Source organism: Oreochromis niloticus, linkage group LG6 (assembly GCF_001858045.2).
Source record: "Oreochromis niloticus isolate F11D_XX linkage group LG6, O_niloticus_UMD_NMBU, whole genome shotgun sequence".
Lineage (NCBI taxonomy): Eukaryota > Metazoa > Chordata > Actinopteri > Cichliformes > Cichlidae > Oreochromis > Oreochromis niloticus.
In genome coordinates this window covers 32,728,495-32,748,596 of record NC_031971.2, presented here as the reverse complement: position 1 = coordinate 32,748,596, position 20,102 = coordinate 32,728,495, and the positions used below count along the sequence as shown (strand labels likewise).

The window sequence follows — 20,102 nt, the reverse complement described above, 5'->3', positions numbered from 1 at the left end:
AGTGCCACTTTTTAGTGCCACATTCAATGTATTCGGACGTGTGTGCGCCCGTTTTCTTCACTGTCTTTACTTCCCCATCATACACGACCTCATTCTCTCCAACCACAACTACTAGGATGTTCTTGGTGCCCAGCCCTGCCCCACTGAAAAAAAACCTGTAAAATTGCGAATTGGACTGAACCAAGAGTGCCAACCCTGTGGGGGGTCAGATTTACATTACGTTGTTATCAGTTACGGGTCTTACCGATGAGTATGTTGAATCGTTTGGAAATCATATCACACAATAAGGCATTAGCTTAGTTTTTCTATGAGTGAAGTAATTTAGCTTCATATTTTATAATTTTACTAGTTTTTATATTACAGTAGAACCCCAGCATCCCTTAATGGTTTGTCCCCGCTGTCTCGTTTAGAGTGTTATGACTGACAGCGGTGGGTTACTAAAGATAAACGGGTCTGTTACGATTCTGAGTGGGTGAGTGAATACGTTTGGTGAGTCTTTTTTGGGAGTTTAGCTGCTGTTTGTCTTCATTTGCTCCTGTTTGTAATTTCTGTTCAACTTGGTTAAAGTTCAACTTCAGTCTTTGGCAACTTGTCGACCGCCTCTTGTTAGAGTTTAAGCTAACCGACGGCAAAGAGAGAAGTTGGTGTTTTTAAAGGGGTCTGTGACTCTGCTCTTTTTGTTTCTGTAAGCTGTGTTCAGCAGAAAAGCCTGCGGATGTAATTACAGCGTCGGAATCTCTGAATAAGCATTTTGTTGTGTGTTGTGTTACGGCGGAGTGGATTTTTTTTCAACAGTCTCCGTTTTCCCAAATTGGCAGACACGTTCAGATTAAAAGGTTGATCTGTGTTTCAGTTTGCAGTTTGAAGCTTTAAATGTTCTCACAGATAGCGCTGCTATGTTGTCAGACCAGTTGTCTGTTTGTCGAGAAGCTGATAATTGATCGCACGAGGTTGAGATGAGTCGGAGCAAGTTTACCTTTTACTGTGCTGTTAAAAAACAAACAAACCCCAAGTTGGATCTAAAGATTAAGCTTTTATACTAGCTTTTAAATAATTTAGTAAATAGACCTCCAAGTACATTGCACTTCTTTGACCACCCACCCAAAGTGTTTTTTAAGTATTCAGACATAGATATTGTGAGAGATGATGCACAAACATATTTTTTCTATATCTCCCAATCTTTCTTTAACAAGGAAGAAGTAATAGGTGCACTACTGGCATTCCTTTAAAGCTGTGTTGTAGTTTGCAGTTTCTGTGATGTAGCCAGGAGTAAACCTATCATTTAGAGTCCTCTGTTCTGAATTAAAGAGACTATTGTGGGCCTGAATAACAGTGTGCGTGTGTGTGTGTGTGTGTGTGTGTGTGTGTGTGTGTGTGTGTGTGCATGCCTGGCTTTGTTAATTGCATGCACATTTTCATTATTGTCTGTTACGGTATGATCTTTACAGTTTTTATTGCTCAACATATGCCCATTCGCCCAACCTTTATTTCCTTTACAGTTAAGCAGAGTTGCTGCAAGAAAATCTACCTCTCTTTCTCTGTAACCCACCCTTTCACGAGGCTTCACTCAAACTTTGAGGTATTGTAATCCAAGTCTTTGTTTTGGTGCCATGTTAACTGCAGCTTCGTGCTTTGCTGCTGCCTCTTGTTGGCTTTTCTCAGTACTCACTTCTCAGTTTTTGAAAGCTAGAAGGGTGGAGAAATTCCTTTCTGTATACCATCAGACCATTTTATGATATCAGACAGTGTGTTGATTTTTGGAGTGTGGTGTCTTCATTGTGACTTGGTTAAACTTCTCTTCATTGCCCTCCAGTTGGATCTGTCCAAATGTTTGTGCTACTTTTTGAGCTTTTTAAAAGACCCTAGTTTTGTCTTTTAGCCCTTCCTGCTTTGCTTTCGTTACGCCAAAAACACCAAATTCCCTCTCCTCAGCTTTTACCTGTTCCTTTGTATTCAGTTCAATTACAGTTGCATTCGAATCTGCAAAAATGATTGTTCATATTGACCAAAACATTTGCACTATACTTAAACAACCCTACATTAAACTCCTTGTGTGCATTGTTCTCTGGCTTATTTTGTTTGACTGTCTTTAAGATCAACTTTGACCTCCCTGTCTAGCTCTCTGTTTGACCCATTCCCACAGTATCCTGCACTGACTGTACGCTCTCAGAGGACTGCCTTAATATTAGTTGCACTTAGACATTGAAATAGGAAAAACAATATGACAAAATACAGAGAGTGACTCAAGCTGAGCAGTGTTGTATGACCCTGCTTTGTTTGCTTGTTTGCCCTGCAGAATTGAAAATTTGAGATAGAAATATTAGTTGCATAACAAGCAATGCATATGGAAGGAAATGGGTGCAGAAACATGATCCTGGAAACAATTTGGTAATCGGAAAAGTATGTTTGAAAGGGAGGGAAAACATATGTGTGCAGTAGATTGTCCTAACAGAGCCTGAAAAGAGCAAGTGCAGTAAAAAAAATATTAAAAAATTGGTAGTTCGGCATTTCTCAGCCATGGAGTCATTTAGTTGGTGACCGGACTGATATGCAGAGCTCCTCTCAACTCTTTCCATGCTGCGTATGTTCACACAGAACAAAAACAAAGAGTACCAGCAATCCAGGTCTTTTCTTTTATGTTTATGGATCATCATTCATGTGTAATGATTAAACTAAGCACCCTTTGTTTGTTGCTGGCCCAGCAGTACAGTTTCAAAGTGGCAATCACATTAAACCAGTGGTTGTCCACCTGTTTTCTGCCATGCCTGATATCAGAAGCTGAAGAAAGGATGCACCCCAAAGTTTTAATTGTTATTAATAACAATGAAAAATGATCAATATTGAATTTTTCTTAAAAATGCATACCATTATTGCAGTAGGATCATGTTTGTTTAGTTTCATTTCATATATTCTGGTTATTTGTGTCAAAAGTTAAGAAGTCGTATGATGTATATGTCATATTATGAAAATAAGATGATATGTACTAATTTCAGAAGCTGATATTTATCTGCTGTGTTACTGCAGATTTGCTCTGGCTAAATATGCAGAAATTGTTGAAAGAGTTGAAAATGATCAGAGGAAAGAAAAAAAAAAAACACTAAAGAAAAGGGGGACTGGGGAAATGGGGTGGGGGTGGGGGACCAAAGTAAGAGGACTGGAAAAAATGCTGTCTGCATCAGGAAACCGTACCGGTGACATGGCTGTGGTGACGTAACTCTCCTCATGAAGCTCATGACAAAAACCAATGTGGCAGCCATAAAGGATGGTGGTGCCCCTGAAGCTCATCAAGTAGAGCGTGCATCCAGTGTAGTGAATCCTGATGCTCTTACTGCGGTGATCTGGGTCAGGACAGCCATTTTTGTGTGTGTGTGTGTGTGTGTGTGTGTGTGTGTGTGTCCCTGTTGGCACTATCCTGGCTCATCAAGTTTAAAAAAAAAAAAAAAAAAAAAAAAAAGTTTCCCTGAAGCACAAACAATATTGAAGGCCATTTATTTACATGACCGGATATCACCGGATTAAAAAGTGTGGCACATGACTGATTTTCTGGGTTGTATGTGACAAGGGTAAGAGCTTGGTAGAAAATGATCTCTCTGGTGGTTGAGCAATAGATTCGTTTGTGGGGATTTCTGAGAATGATTGGAACTTAAATTTCCTCTTATGAGTGTGTGGGTTTTGATAGCTTATCGAATGATAAACTTTGCATTATCTGCTAACTGATCTCCACAGACACATGCAAAGGAAATACTCATATGTACTATACTAGAGCATTATAGTCTTAGCAAACCAGCTCCAGCGCAGATGTTTTTTATATTTGCTCATCATGAGCACTCTTGAGCTAATGTTTCTGGTGTGGGAGCATGTAAACAGGAAGTGGATCTAATGTTTGATGGAGTTGAAATTGTTTTCACAGATATCCTCTGTTATGTTGTCAGACCAGTTGTCTGTTGTTTGAGAATCTGATAATTAAACCCATAAGGTTGAGATGAGTCAGAACAAGCTTACCATTTACTGTTTTGTTTTGTTTTAAAGTTGGCTCTAAAATCCATATTGTAATTTCTTATCTCCATTAATAGTCAGATACATTCAAGCTTTTATACTGGCTTTTAAATAATTTAATAAATAGACCTCCAAGTACATAGCATTTCTCTGACCACTCAAAGTGCTTTGTAAGTATTGTAACACAGATATTGTGAGAGATGAACCACAAACATAATTTTCTATATCACCCAATCTTTCTTTAACAAGAAAGAAGTAATAGGTGCACTGCAAGCATCCCTCAAACCACCCCATATGGAAAAGATATATATAAATCTTATAAAGTTTGTATATAAGCCTTATATGATTCACTATATGAAGTAGGCCACATCTTATGCAAGTCTTTTATCAGTTTTTACTTTTTCTTTTCCATATGGGACTGGACCTCATTTGAGGGAAATAATTAAAGAATAAGGACAGATCATGCTCCAAAAGTTGCAAGTATGTAACGAAAGGCTGTGAGCCAGAGACAAACTGAAAAAACAAACACCAACATGTATGGGCTTGCTGCAAAAAAAAAAAAAAAGTGTTTTGTTTTTTACCACAACCATAAATATGTAAAATATGTAGACATTGTGGAGAGGTGTTTCTATTTTTTTTTATTACCCTACATTTAATTTTCATTTCTGTAAGTGTTATATATAATGTTTAGATATAATTTAGATCAGTTATAATAATGGATAAACAGGGGTTAATCGGGGATTTTCTTGGCAAATTATTAATCAGAAAATCTTCTAAAATTACACATTAAGCATTAAATAGTCCTATATGTCAGTTTGTCCTATTACAAACCCAACATTGTTAAAGATATTAAAGAGAAAGCTACATTTATAATAAGAATGAGGAAAAATCTTTAATTATTGACCAAATTTAGATTGTAAATTGTCAGTCACCGTTACCAAAAGCCCAATGTTTTAATTTATTTTATTTTTTAGTTTAATATCATATATTATCTTCCCAGCTGTGTAGTGCCTCCTTACTTTGAAGTAGGTGGAGATATTTTCACTTAGGTTTTTTTTTTTTTTTTTAAACAATAAGCTATCATGTCCAAAGAGCAGAATGTATAGCTGCTCCAAGGTTAGATTGCTCCAAGGTGAGATTGACATATAAAGCAGTTGCCCAGAAATGATAGTAGAAAATCAAGTGAACGATGTTCCATTTAAATGGCAAACAAGCCATCGAGCATGCTTCCTCAAAATCTCTCACATGACACGATCTGATAGAAAAATCGTACAATGTGTTAGTCTGTCTCTGTTCATAAATATTCATGTCACTGGTGACACAGTGCCATCTGACTCTGGCCACACGCCTTATTATAAACCGCACCACAGTGGAGCTCTCAGAATTGTAGACAGAGTGACACAGTTCCTCACAGCAAGTCTCCCTGATGCATCATGCAGGTCACTTTATTCTCTTTGTAAAGGCCAGGAAATGTTGACAGCATTGCAGTGACCCTTGATACACATTTACCCTTAAGCACACCTGTAACTTTAATAACCTTTCAGGGCAAGCAGCAACAAGAGCAGAGCAATCAAATTCCAAGCAAGTGCGCTGGCATTTTCTTCCCCCTTACCTCTAACACTAACGCCCCGCCTCCTAATCCTCCCCCTCCCTCCTCCCAGGTAGAAGATCAAACACCATGGTGGAAGTAGAATGCAGGTCTGAGCAGGCGCGGGTGTGAACCTGAGAATTACAGCTGGATACATCGAGACTGTCGGCAGAGAAGGAAAATGGCCCGAAATGTTAACTTTGACCTGAGCCACCCGCTTATGGAAGCTGGACTGGAGTAAGTGTCACTGTAGGGCTCTGTGTTACTTCATGTTACTCTTGTTTTGTTTTCACACTCTTCATTTTGATTTTGTCGATATTCTTTTCTTTTTCTTTTTTTCTTAACGTGAAGGCCGTGAGAGCGGGAGGGAAGGGTTAAATGGGAAGGCAGATCAGAGTGTACTGTGGTGCGGGGTTTTTGTCTGTTTTTTTTCCTATCCTTTTTTTTTAACAATGCGACCAGCTGCTGAGCTCCACTTTATTGTCCTTGTTTCTGTTTGGTTGAACAGATCATGACTGTTTGCATGCATGCTTCTTTTAATTCCTGTGTAGAAGTCACAGGGAAGCGAACTTGCTGTTTGTCCTTCTAAAAAGAAAAATGGTCTCTCCAGCTGGCTTAGGCGTACAGTATCTAAATCAGGAGTAGGCAACTTTTTTTTTTTTTTTTTCTTTTTTTTTTTCTTCTTCTCAGAGGGCCTGACTGACTGGGATCCAAGGCAAGGAACCACAACCCCACAACAACTAGTTAGAAACAGGACATGGTGCTGAAATATTTTAAAACTAATACATTTTGGTCAAAATGGTTTTACAATAAGCCAAAACCAAGAACCTTGTTAGAAAATGTTTAAACTTTATGTCAGTCTGGCATACAGTCAATGTAATGCGCGCATTAACTTTTATTTTTTAATGCATGGCTGCATGAGTAATTGGAAACGGATAAAATATGAACAAACATGGTCACATTCGTGAATGTGAATTGTCATATTTGTCTGACATTTCTTTTTTACCATCTATGGAACATTTTGCGTATCAAAAGTTTCCTCAGACACAGACTAGTGCCCGACATATCCTCCTCTGTGTGTTTCATACTCGCTGTTGAACCTCTCTCCTGATCTCTGTGCATGTCTAATTTGGATTCATCGCTCCATAAGACATGGTGTCACTGACTTTGATTTCAGTTCTTTTGCAATCTGGCATACCATCCCCTGTTCCGTTACTTAAGAACAGCTCAACACCCTTCCAATGAGATCATTTCTGATGAAGCTTTGAACAGTAGATGGTACAGTTAAAGAAGCAGATGGAACAATCGTGCCCCGTGGCAGGGCTTTTTTTTGTTTATGTTTTTTTGTAAATTCCTGGCACTTCTTTTGTCCTGTAATTTTCCATTTTCCTGAAAGTTAGTGACTCACTGCAAACTATGTGAATCTATGCAAAGTTTCTGGCTTGTAGCTCTTTGGGAATTACTTTGTAGGTAATTTTAGGCATTTTTGAAAGACCTTCAGAAAGCCTGGAGAACTATTACTCATGACCACTTAAAAAAAAAAATAACAAACTTTGGCTCCTTGGAAGATAAAATTAGAGATGACTTGAGACTTTTACACTGGACTGTGTATAGCGCTTTTTTTTTGTTTGTTTGTTTTTTTGCCCAAATGTGATATAGATGGTGCAGGAAGAGGCTGGCAGCCTCCCACTCCCACCGGGGCCACTGATGGCTAAGTCAGAAAGTGTTTTATCTGTAGGTTACTCAGTGGTCACTGGCCCTCAGAGCACTTTGAAGCCTTTGAATCCAGCCTAGTCTGTACCACCCTATTTCCTTTTTTATCAGTCCTCAAGCCTGTGCATCTCTCTGTCAGGAGCCCGGCAGACGAGGAAGGTGTTCACGACTCATTTCAGCAGCTAATAGCAGAACACGCTGACAATGGAGCAGCATCTAGTGCCTTGGAGCTGCAGCAGCTGCAGAGTGATTTGGTTGAGGAGAGTCAAGGTACTGTCTAAGAAAGACTGTTTGCATGTGATGAACTCTTATTTTTCCTTTATATAAATAATATATATTCTCTTTCTTCATGCCTAAAATGTCTTTACCACTTGTAACACCTTTCAATGCTGCGTTGAAGTGCAAAGGCTTCATTTTCTGTCTGTCTGTTTTTCTGTCCTCAGACAATATACCATTGTGCGGCCCTGAACATGAGCATAGGAGGCAGGGGGCAAGTGATTTGGAATGTGATGGCGGTGAAAGAGAAATGGACCAAATCCAAGGTGAAGGCTGGTCCTCGGACACCTTGAAAATCCTGTCCTCCATGCCCAGTCGCACCATTGGTGAGTCCTGCAACAAGCAACTATTAATCATAAGGAGAGGATTATACATAGAAATAAATAAATCAGTTTGTTTTAAAACCTTATGAGCACACACTCATCTGGATTACTTTGTGTGTGTCCAACATGTGTTTTAATATAATTTTGACACTTATCTCTACGATTTCTGACACACGCTGATTCAGTGTGGTGACTGTTCTACTTGAATCATGTCTGGCATGCAGTACAATCCATCCAGCACTAATCACTAATAGTGTGTTGGCTCAGGCAGATTTAAAACTATGTAACAGCTGCAGAGCTCTAAGTCAGAACATTTTCATGTTTCTTCTACAGTTGAAAATGTTTTTCTTACAACTAACTTAACTCATAAACAGCCTCACACAGTCTATATGCTGTTTTCCTTTTGTTTTTACATTATTGAGAAATATCAGACTTCTCAAACAGTTACCGCAGAATGAGAAATGAGAATTGTTACCACAGTTTGGTTTATGTTGAAATCCAGTCAAAAGCTTTAATTTAAAGTGTTCTAAAAGCATGTTCGCCATAGTTTCTGAGAAGTATATAGACCTGGAACACAAAATCAAATCAAATCAAATCAATTTATTTATATAGCACTTTTCACAAGATAAAAACCACAAAGTGCTTCACAGTAATATAAAACAGAAATACATAAAATACATTAATAATCAAACATACAGCACAAATCTAATTAAAAGCCAATCTAAATAAATGAGTCTTAAGCTGCTTTTTAAAAGAATAAATACAATCAAGACAACGTAAAGATGGAGGGAGAGCATTCCACAACCTGGGGGCCACCGCTCTAAAAGATCTATCACCTCTAGTCTGAAAGTTGGTCTTGTTCAAATCGCTTTCAAAGATATCTTATCATTTAAAAAAAATAAAAATTAAAAAAAATGGATAACTCATCTTTATCTTTCTATCTTTAAGTTTTTCAATAGCCGAAACATTAACAAAACCTGTTTGTTTTTTGTTTTGCTTTTTTTTTTGGTTTGTTTGTTTGGTTTTTGGGGGGGTGGCGTTTGTTTGTTGGAATAGCTTAATAAAATAAAATTAGATTAAAAAAATGAGTTAAAATAAATAAATGTAAATGTAATTCGCTGTTATGTGAAATGCTGAGTGTAAAATAATTAGGTGGCCCTAGAAAGTAACTTAATGAATTCAATATGGTCTATTCGATCATATACTAAAGTAGCTTGCTAAATAAACACTCAGTATACCACTGTAGTGGACAGGGCAGTGCTGACCAGTAAAATGAGGTACTGGTGTAGCAGTTGTTAACATGGTGTTACTGCTTGACGTAACATGATGTTGATGTGTTTTAGCAGGAAGCATTTCGTTTATCACCTTCCTGTTTGTGTCAGTTCAGGAGAAACAGGGTGGCAATGAAGATTGCTTTATTTCTTTGCAACATGGTGCAATATTTTAAACATGTGAAACACAACTTAGTATATAGACTCAGACTATATATCAGAGTTTTAATACACCCCAAGCCCCCTGAAAATGTAATTCAAAAAAAAAAAAAAACTTGCTGGCTTAATCTCTAAGAATGTAACATAATTTATTTATATTTATATTTTATATAAAGGGTACCTAGAGCTATAAAATAAATGTGGTGTAGTAAATGCTTTGTCTCCCTTTAGATTTACCACACAGGCTGTTTGGAAGTAGCTGCTAGAGAGAGACGAGGTGGCTCCTGTTAGCATGCCACAAAGTTTACAAGAAGTCTGCAAGATTTAAAGCTTTAGCAGTTTATCTGCATCAAATGGTGCTTCTTAATGTACTTCTTTTTTCACCCAACTTCTTGTTTGGGTGAAACAAGAAGTTAGAAGAGCTCTCAGGTTTCATGAAACTCCTTCGAGGAAATAATTGTTGTTGATCCTGTTTCTGCAGGCCGCAACAGGGGAGCCATCATCTCTCAGTACTGCAACAAAACCTTGAAGCTTAGGAGACGCCGGCAGACCAGACCATCCATCCGGGACTTCTCTCCCTCCTCTAGACCGTCCATACGAAGCTATGGCATGGAGGGAGACACTATAGATGCAGAAGGTGGAGGCTGTCAGACGAGTGATGTGCACTGTTTACTCTCTGATTAAATTATATTGCATTAGAATGATGTAATATAAATGATGTTGCTTGTGTTTATTATAGTGAGTAAGAGGGAACGTCTGGTGAACAACCTGCAGAACCTGCCTGTGAGCGACCGGGTGAGGATGCTTCGAGGAATGCCTCTGAGTGTCGCTGAGAAGAAAGAAATCAGGTATGTTCCTCGTAGTCATCGAGTTGTGTTTTATTTATGTTTGCAGCCACATAAACTGACTGCCTGCTTAGTTCTACTCTTTCTGACATTAGCTGTGCATCTTATTCACACTGTATACTGGATTTTTAACACTGCATATAAATGTAATGAGCTGCAATCTTTGATTTCATTAGAGTATTTACAAAGTTTATATTTACTGGTCTGTAAATACTCTTTCACACCATGCAACTGAAAATGATCCTTTGTTGTTTTTTTTTGTATACAGGAATTTAGTAATGCAGAAGGAAAAACGGATACTTTCCAACAAGAGGCTTTCCTGTTACAGTCAACTCAAATACTACATCATCATTGTAAGTTATCCTTTGTATTTCTGTTTCTGTGATTTTGAATTCCTTAACAGATACAAGGAAACTAGAAACTGTTATAGTTGTCTTTCTATGTTTGAATTTCTAATAGTGAGGGCGAAAAAAAGATAAAAAAAAAAAAAAACCCTTGTCCACACTGAGTTCAAAACTCACTTTAACTCATTTATGTTTGTTTGTTTGTTTGTTTGTTTGTTTTATTGAGAGGGAAAAAGTGTCAATACTTGTATAAAACAAATACAATCAGTATTTATGTTACAGGGTAGGTGTGAAGAGACTGTCTGGTAGTAAAGTGTTAAAGAGACTAAACAAAAATAGAAAAAACGGAAACTCAGAGATGGGGAGAAACAAACTAAAACGAACACGATAGCAGGTGTTAATGTGTAAATGTGTATATGTATATATTAGTAGATATGGTTTCATACATTTAGTTGAAGTGTTTGTGTGTGTGTGAGAAAATCTGACAAATATTATCTTGCTGTGAGGGAAGGGAAAAAAAATGAAGATTAAGTTTGTCACACAAACTGCTGAGGATTGTAGAGATGAGGACCCAAAATGCACAAGATGCACATTGTGCTTCCATCACTGTTTTCAGTTGCATCTTGTTCTCCTGCTGCGTCTTATCAATCTTATCAGTTTCTGGAGTATAACCTTTTTGTCATGTACTTGGATTTCTGTGTTTGTGTTTATAAGGTACTGTTCCTTCACTCATATGAACATTACTGGCAGCAAGTCCAAAATAAGAAGAAAGTTCGCTTGTCATTAGATGGCAGAGAGGAAGCACAGAATAAAATTCAAAATAAAACTGAAAACAAAACATGAAACTAACACAGACATGAAACTAACACTTATCAGAAGAAGACAGAAATACTCAACATGAACATGGAACTAAGACAAAGGAAGTCACAACAAAAACACTCTGAATAGACCACGGCTACTGATAATAATCAACCTGAACCACAACACAAAGTAACACAAAACTAAAACCCAACAGTATAATAATTCTAAACTAAACACAAAAAACCAAAGACAAAAAAATACCACAACTAAGACTCACAATATACCAGAATAATAAAGAAATCAAAAGTCTAAATTTTTAAACAACAGCCTAAAGAAAAACTTCAGCTTAAACATATTAACTAAGAATTTGAAACTCAAATACACGAGCAATCCACATGCTTGGCAGGAAAGAACCCCACAAGGCTCAGGTGCTAGTCAGCAAACACATCATCTCCCAGATGTGTTTGATTGTGTAAATTGTCAGTACTTGGCTAGTGCAAGATTAAAAATTTAAGTTCTGCTCAAACCACATTTCAAAGCATAAAATCATATATGAGCATATCTGCGTCTCCTCTGCATTCCTTCCTGGGTTTTTTTTTTTTCGTTTTTTTTTGAAGTTTCAGCTGGGTTATTCTTGTCGTGGTCACTGAGGTGTGATAACATGGAAACATAAGTGAAACTCATAAAATGCGCTGTGGATAAATGTACCCAAGGTCCTGAGGTGTAGAGGAGTGTGGGGTATATGTGTGATATTGTGCGATGTGCAGCTTGTTACTTTGTTAAACGTTTCTACAGAAATTCCAAGGTACTGACAAAATGTAAACCCTACCTGAACCAAAGAAGCGTTTGAGTCGCGACACAAGCCTCTCAAACTTTAGCTATGTAGTAACTGTAGCCTGATAGCTACAATGTGTAAGAGTGCTCATTCATTATATGGTAGTAAGGGACAGGTTGTTAACTCAGCTTTAATTGTCAGCAGCGGGGGGGGAAAAAAAAGCTTTCGACCTGTCTTCATGGTTTTATATGTAACGATTGCAAGATCTGTCTCCATCAAAACTTCACAATTCATCCTTTTAAGATCCTATAAAACATTAAATAATGTTAGAGCACCTTGAATAAATCTTTAAGGGTGTGACGTGCTATTGTATTGTAATCAGTAAATGTGTCACATGAAAACGGAACATTTGACTTTCATGTTGCAGCTGGGGTGGTTATTTCCTGTAGGTGTTCCTACCGGTGTGATTGCTCTGTTGCCCAAGCATTTATGACTTTCTATATGAGTCACAGCGTCTCAGAAAACCACAAACGCATGTCTAGTTTGTCTTGTGTTGCTACAGTGATTTATTTATTTTTTCCACCTGACTTTTCAAACTGTCTCCTTCCAGGCTGCAAGAAAGAGCTGGTACAGCTGGTTGTCCTTCCTGCACTCTCTCCAGCCGTGGCAAACGCTGCTCAAGAGAGTGAGCGGGCGTTTCGGGACTGGAGTCCTCTCATACTTTCTCTTTCTCAAGACCCTAGTCTTTTTCAATGTCTTCCTGTTCCTGGTTACGGGTGCGTTCCTGGTGCTGCCTCAGGCTGTGCATCCTCCAGACGAGGCTACAGAGACAAGGTCATTCTCTGGACTGGAGCTCCTCACTGGAGCGGTAAGCTGTCTGCTGCGATGACTGTTGCAGCGTCACTCACTGTTTGAAGTGCTCATACGAAAGATGCCCAAAGTTTTAGCGGATGTCCAAGTTGGTCAATGAGTTCAATTCAACCATCAGGCCGGGGCCTTTCTGTGCGGAGCTCACATGTTATCCCCGTGTTTGCGTGGGTTCTCCCCAGCTTCCTCCCACAGTCCAAAGATATACACTTAGTGGGGATAGGTTAATTGGAAACACTGAATTGCCCATAGGTGTGAATGTGAGCGCGAATGGTTGTCTCTGTCTATGTGTTAGCCCTGCAACAGACTGACGACCTGTCCAGGGTGTACCCTGCCTCTCGCCCTAAGACAGCTGGGATAGGCTCCAGCACCCTCCATGACCCTGAAAAGGATCAGCGGAAGCGAATGGATGAATGGATCAACTGAGGAGTTGCACCAAGGCCTAGTATAAGATGAATAAGGATCATTTTGCACTGAACTATAAAAAGAAAGAATACAAGTTTTAGCTGTTTGGTTTGGAAATGAGCATAACAAATAACATTTAAGAATTTGATATGTTCCCTTATTTACAGGAAGTGTAGTAATAATAAGACAAAGAAGACAAATTATTTTTCCAGGCAGTTCCTGTTCCCAAGTTGAAGCAATGCAATTTGTTAACTTTTCACCGTGTTTGTTTATTTATATTTGCCTGTACTTGCTTGTAAAGTAAGGAGGAAGTTTCTGTTCTTGTGTTTGTCTCAGGGCTCTTTCTCACATACCGTTATGTACTATGGATACTACACTAACTACACACTGCCTAGGAGCTCCAGGGGTGAAGGGAGAGGACAAAATGCCTCCGCATTGTCAAGTGACTCACAGCAGTTCTCCTACAACATGCCTCTCGCATACTTTTTCACCATCGGAATGGCATTCTTCATCACATGCATCATCCTTGTATACAGGTACAGATAAAGACAGACCTCGTACAACTGTATCCACATCAGTCTTGCTTTGTTGTTGTTTACATGTCATCTCCCAACAGCATGTCGAAAACATTCGGTCGGAGCTTCAGAATCAACAAATCTAATAGTATCTTGACTATGAAGACCTTCAGCTCCTGGGATTTTAAAGTCATCAAGAAAAAGTCTGTTCAGATCATGTCTGAAAATATCTGCACACAGCTCAAGGTAAGCATGCAAACAAACATGATTCTCGTTCACATTGTAGACGCTGACTGGCAGGAATGTGCTGACCTGAAACATTCATTGTGGTCTGTGTCTCTCCCTCACACCACCCTTCTCCTCCCCCCTCACCAGGAGCTGCTGGCAGAGCTGACTCAAAAGAACACCAAGAGCACTTTCTGCAAGAGGTTCTGTAGGCAGATGGTTCATGGAGTGGCATGGACAATCTGCATAGCAAGCACCACTGGCTGTATGGCTGGCGTTTACTACTTCTCTGAGTTTATCCACAAGGTGAGGCTGGATGGATTTCCTCCCCAGTTTGTCATAAAGTCTTTTTTTTTTTTTCCATATGTCTCTTTAAACAGGGAGCTTGTTAACACGGGATGTTAACTTCCAATACTGTACTTCCTGTATATCACACAGATTAGTGACTATGTGCACAGTTTCAGCATCACAGTAAAATCTAAATATCTCCCGCTGCTTCTAAAATGAATTGAATCTATTTATACATCTTATATTTCCCACTTTTCTTACAATTTCATTCATTTCAAATTTATGTATATCTATGAATATAGTCAGGTTCAGCCATGATATGTATCAACTAAAAATATTGCACAATCAAACCAATATTTTCCAGTAACGTAACTGAACAGCTTATCCACACCGTGTTTCTTCCTGCTTAGGACCTGCAGCAAAACTATCGTAAATTTGAAGTGTACCCTTTGATGAAAGAGGCCAGATTGTTGTCTCTGCCTACGGTGGTTTCTCTCATTAACCTGCTGTTACCTGCCCTGTTCAACGTCGTCGCCTGGATGGAGATCTACGAGTCACCTTCTGTTTTCGCATATGTCGCCATTGGCCGGTACGAGCAGAGCATTATGTGGTTGAGTAATCTCAGAAGTTAGAGTACAGAACTGATGGATTTGGTTGTTAACAGTCTCTCTCTGTGTTTTCTAGGAATTTGATGTTGAAGACGAGCATGCTTGGAGTTCTCTGCTTCCACTGGCTGGGTCGGGTGGCTCCTGAATACAAAAGCATTGGCCTGACGGTAACATAAACAAGAAATTACACTTTGAACCTACCAGAGTAGACAACTGTGTGAATAAAGTGTTTCTAATCACAAGTTTGTTTTGACTATGTCTGTTATCTCAGTGCTGGGAGAGTTTTGTGGGTGAGGAGCTTTATCGCTTCCTGCTCATGGACTTCATCTTCACTCTACTGGACACGCTGTTTGGCGAGTTACTTTGGAGGTGGGTCACTTCAAGTTCTTTTTTTGTTCTCATTAAATGTAATTAAACTTTTATCTCTTTATGTTCTTTTAGTCCCGTTCTATTATTACATTAACTCATCTCATGTCTCCTCTGGCCTTTGGCAGGTTGTTTTCTGAAAAGGTGCTGAAAAAGAAGAGGAAACCAGTGTTTGATATCGCCAGGAATGTTCTGGATCTCATCTATGGACAGACGTTAGCCTGGTACAAATCTCATTGTTTAGATTTGCACACAGTGAAGTGGCCCTGCTGCGATGAGCTCTTCATTCTGATAGATGAGAATTATCTTTGTGTTTCTTCAGGTTGGGAGTTCTCTTCAGTCCACTCCTGCCCGCGGTGCAGATTCTCAAACTATTTCTGGTCTTCTACATAAAGATGGTAAGTGCACAAAAGAGACACTGACATTCAAAAAGAAAATCAGAAAGCACTTGCTCAAGGTGGAACTGTTTTTTTTGTTTTTTTTTTTTACCTGTTTTACCTACTTTTTGGCACTAAACAAAAATTACATAAAAATTAAATTATAATTTTTAGCTTTGTATATATAAATTTTCAGACAGTTAAATTGTCATCTTTCAAAGAAATGCTAATTTTAACTATTGTGTTGCAAAAGAATTAGTGAGAGCTTATTAGAGGTACAGGGTGGTGGTGTGACAAAGAACCAAACAAAACAAAAAGGAACTTATAACAGAAGTGTAATAGTTAAGCCTGACTCTTAACCATCAAAGGTGAAAAAGCAGCATCCTGCCAGTGTCTCAAAATACTTGCAGTGTGGCGTTTGGGGAAGTGAATTATTACTGTCTCGCCAAAACTCCTGCTGTTTTGCAGGTGTGTCATACAGAGGAACAAAAACAAGCATGTTACAGACCTCAACATTACAATAAATAACAAATATCCTGTAGCACAGGACTGTAATCTTCTACATAATACCAGGAAACCTTAAAATCTGGATGCAAACTGGAATGAGGCCAGAGGCACGTTGTTCACTTGAAAGCACAGATGAAGTTTGACTTTGGTTATAAACCAGCTGCCCGGAGCCTCCAGTCAGGCTCTGGGCAGCTGTGGAAGGTGGGATGAGGCAAAGCAGTGAGGGACAGAACGCTAGAAGAGACCCATCTGCAGGCAGCTATCCAGGACGGGTCTGCACACATCAGTTATTATACAAAATGGTTAAATCGTCTGTTCACATGTCTGCAGACTCGTTCGATTAATTATGCAGTAATGTAGCCTTAAAATATTGCATGTCATCTCTGCTGTTTTACCTTTAATTTGCCTGTAGACACTGAGCTCAGTGGGCCACATCGTCACTGTCAACCTTTCTCCTGAACCTCTGACACTTCTTATGAAGGATGTGACCTCTGACCCCAGCTCTTGTGTTATTTCTTTATTCCACAGAGCAGTGTGATGATGAACTGTCAGGCCCCCAGGAAGCCATACAGAGCCAGCCAGATGACAACCATCTTCATCACTCTCCTTTGCATCCCCTCCCTCCTCGGCGCCTCCGTGTGTGTCACATATACCATGTGGAGGTACTCGCACACAGGCAGCTCAAAGACGATTTAACCCCCTCCTCTCTAGCTACTACATCTGCAACTCCGGCATGTTCGCATCAACATTAATGCTGCATGAATGAAATCAGGTCACTTACCTATTCCAGTGAAATCACAAATGCAGAATAATCCTAAAAAAAAAAAAAAAAAAAAAAAAAACCCAACTTGCAGCACAGCACAATCTGCAAAGCACTTTATTAAGCAAACAGTAGCTTTGTTTTAGTGTTTATCATTGGTTCTACTGATTACTACACTCATTGTGAAAGAGGGGTTACGTAATTGTTAACACTTGACAAGTCAAACAGTTCTTCAAAGAGCAAATGTCACGACTGGGGCGGCAGTCGTGTGGTTGAATGAATGAGGATCCAAGATGCAGATGGCAGTGGAGATGCGAGTGGAGCTTTATTTACAGCGAAAAATAACAAAGGTGAGGGCAGAACTGAACATAAACCTAAACTGGGTAAAACTAACAAACCAGATAACGTAATGACACCGAGAGATATACAGAGATAGCAGATGAAGAAGGCTGGGCAGAGAGAGACAGAATTAACACCGGGTAACACAGAATTCACTGGGAAACGCAGACGACGCGACGAGGAGCACAGGCAGACAGGTAAAGACTGCTGAGCAGGAGAATGAACAGGCAACAAACAATTCTCCTTGTCATCTGCTGCACAAAACAAAGCCCCTGAATAAACTGTCCCACAGTCCAAAACAGAAAAAGGGTCCTTCTCACTCACCACAGCCAGCAGTTCTGAAGTCCCAATATCCGGCTGTGGGGTGACGCGCCGGTGGCGCGATCGTCGCTTCCTCCCTGCGGACGGCTCCGACGGGCCGGGCAAAACCACATCCGGCGGGCCGGGCAAAACCTCCAGCAGGGGAAGCTGACGCGACTGTTCCGGGATGGCCGTAGTCCACTGCTGCTGGATAAAGTCTGTGGACTTGCGAGCATGCACCACCTCCCGGGCTTTATGCAGGTTGCGAATTAAGTCCTAAACTCCCTTGAGCTGGCAGAGGTAGGGATTTCCTTCCAGGATCGCCTCGATGGCTTTTAACCCCACCACTTTCGCCCTTGCGTTGGTGGTGTGGGTTACCCAGTCCATCAGGCGTTGGATGCATGCGAGGTCGCTCTCCCCAGACAAAGCTGCTGGATCCATCTTGTGGTCGCGTCGTACTGTCACGACTGGGGTGGCAGTCGTGTGGTTGAATGAATGAATCCAAGATGCAGATGGCAGTGGAGATGCGAGTGGAGCTTTATTTACAGCGAAAAATAACAAAGGTGAGGGCAGAACTGAACATAAACCTAAACTGGGTAAAACTAACAAACAAACCAGATAACATAATGACACCGAGAGATATACAGAGATAGCAGATAAAGAAGGCTGGGCAGAGAGACACAGAATTAACACCGGGTAACACAGAGAATTCACTGGGAAACACAGACGACGCGACGAGGAGCACAGGCAGACACGCAGTATAAATACACACACCAGGTAATTAGGAAATGGCAGACAGGCGGGGACACAGCTGGAACTAATGGACATAACGAGACACAAAGTAAAACAGGAAACTCACAGACTGTTTTACACAACCAACTGGGGACACGAACAGAACACAGAGGAGAGACACACAACTCAAACCCTAAGAACAAATACAAAATCGGAATAAACTAGAGAAATGATAATAATAAACTTAAAGCGCTGGGTCACCGACCCAGGACCATGACAGCGAATGGGTTTGAGTTTGAAGAACAGATTGGTTCTGCTGCTCTGAGAGTAACCCAGAACTGGTACTGTTCTCAGTCCAACAGCTGGAAACCTCAATGGAAACCTTGGAATTTAAGTGGTAGCCTTGAGCAGATCATGTTTTTGACACTAAGAGGGAGGCAGGTCCCTGTAATGTGACTGTATCCCTAAGAGATGAATAATAGATACAAACACACGTGTGAGCTCAGCCTTAGTGAAAAGTTATAAATTCATGACTAGGTTAGTTTCAAAAAACTTTTTCTAACAATAAGAAACAGAACTTGATTCATCTTTTGTATTCCGGCCTACACAAATACTCGAGGCATTCACACATCTGTTGTTTCTGTGTCTTCAGCATCACACCGTCTACTTCGTGTGGTCCGTTTCGAGGGCTTAGCACAATGTTTAAGGCGGGAAAACACTGGATGAAAATACTGGAAAAAGATAATCCCAAACTGTCTGTGCTGTCCAAGGCTCACACATATTTTGTGGAAAACCCCTTTTTCCTGTTTGTGGGAGCAGGCATCTTTCTGTGAGCACACACACATACACGCACACACACGATCTATATCACTGATAGCAGTGTTAACTTCTTAATCACTTGATTGTTTTGTGCTTTTCTGTTGATCAGGATAGTGATCTACTTCCACAGTCAGGTGGTGGACGGTCAAAGGAAGATCATCAGTTTACTCCAGGATCAGATACAAAATGTAAGGCACCACCTAGTGTTCAAATACAGATCTTGTTTTTTTGTTTTTTGTTTTTTGTTTTTTGTTTTTTTTCAGTCTAAGTTTACCACAGTGCTAGGATGTTATACACTGAAATGTATTTGTACTTTTTCTTTTTTTTTTCCCTGCGTGTCTTCAGGAAGGAGAAGATAAAAAGTTCTTGATCAATCAGCTGCAGTCTGTCCACAAACAGAAACAAGATGCTGGAAAACGTCTTAAAAGCCAAGTCAGTCACCTTTATAACCACCAACATTTCTGATGCTACAACACCAGACTGCACATCCAACCTTTTTCTTACTTTCCATGTTTTTTCCTTTCTTTTTTTTTTTTTTCTTTTTTTTAGGACTCTACATGTTGAGGCAGCCGATTCTCCAGAAGACAAACCTCAGTCCACCAAGCACAGTGTGGATAAAACTGGAATACTAACCAGGAACTCAAAATCACTATGCAGCAGTAGATGTTTGATTTTGCCAAACGTAGATTGTTGAAGTTTATGTAGTTGGAAGGAAAAGGGACTGTTTATTTATCTAGATGAATGTTACTTGTGATGTTGCTGGTTCACTTTAAAGATGCACAAACTAATAAAGAGTTTAAGAAAAGGCAGCCTCATAGTGGTGGGATATGAGAGGAACAGAACAGAACAGTCTGAGGAGCTAAACAAGCGGATAAAACCGGTAAATCTTTGTAATAAAACGGG

General features: G+C 39.7%; 1 protein-coding gene across 4 annotated transcripts; it reads left to right on the top strand.

Moving 5' to 3' along the window:
- The first annotated feature begins 392 nt into the window (after positions 1-392).
- On the top strand, positions 393-20,084 carry tmc6b (transmembrane channel-like 6b). 4 transcript variants are annotated; one of them, XM_005458510.4, is made up of 22 exons: positions 397-472; positions 1,500-1,579; positions 5,658-5,821; positions 7,437-7,567; positions 7,741-7,899; positions 9,808-9,963; positions 10,066-10,174; positions 10,440-10,524; positions 12,702-12,959; positions 13,700-13,899; positions 13,980-14,124; positions 14,254-14,409; positions 14,802-14,980; positions 15,076-15,166; positions 15,271-15,368; positions 15,494-15,589; positions 15,688-15,763; positions 16,778-16,911; positions 19,033-19,209; positions 19,309-19,387; positions 19,545-19,631; positions 19,749-20,084. In XM_005458510.4, the coding sequence occupies exons 3-22, from the start codon at positions 5,766-5,768 to the stop codon at positions 19,761-19,763; spliced, it is 2,487 nt and encodes an 828-aa protein (XP_005458567.1). In that variant the 5' UTR covers positions 397-472; positions 1,500-1,579; positions 5,658-5,765; the 3' UTR covers positions 19,764-20,084. The 4 variants fall into 4 exon arrangements, with proteins under 4 accessions (XP_013132108.1, XP_005458567.1, XP_013132109.1 ...); XM_013276653.3 differs by having other exon boundaries at positions 411-489; XM_013276654.3 differs by lacking the exon at positions 1,500-1,579 and having other exon boundaries at positions 393-472.
- Positions 20,085-20,102: the final 18 nt, after the last annotated feature.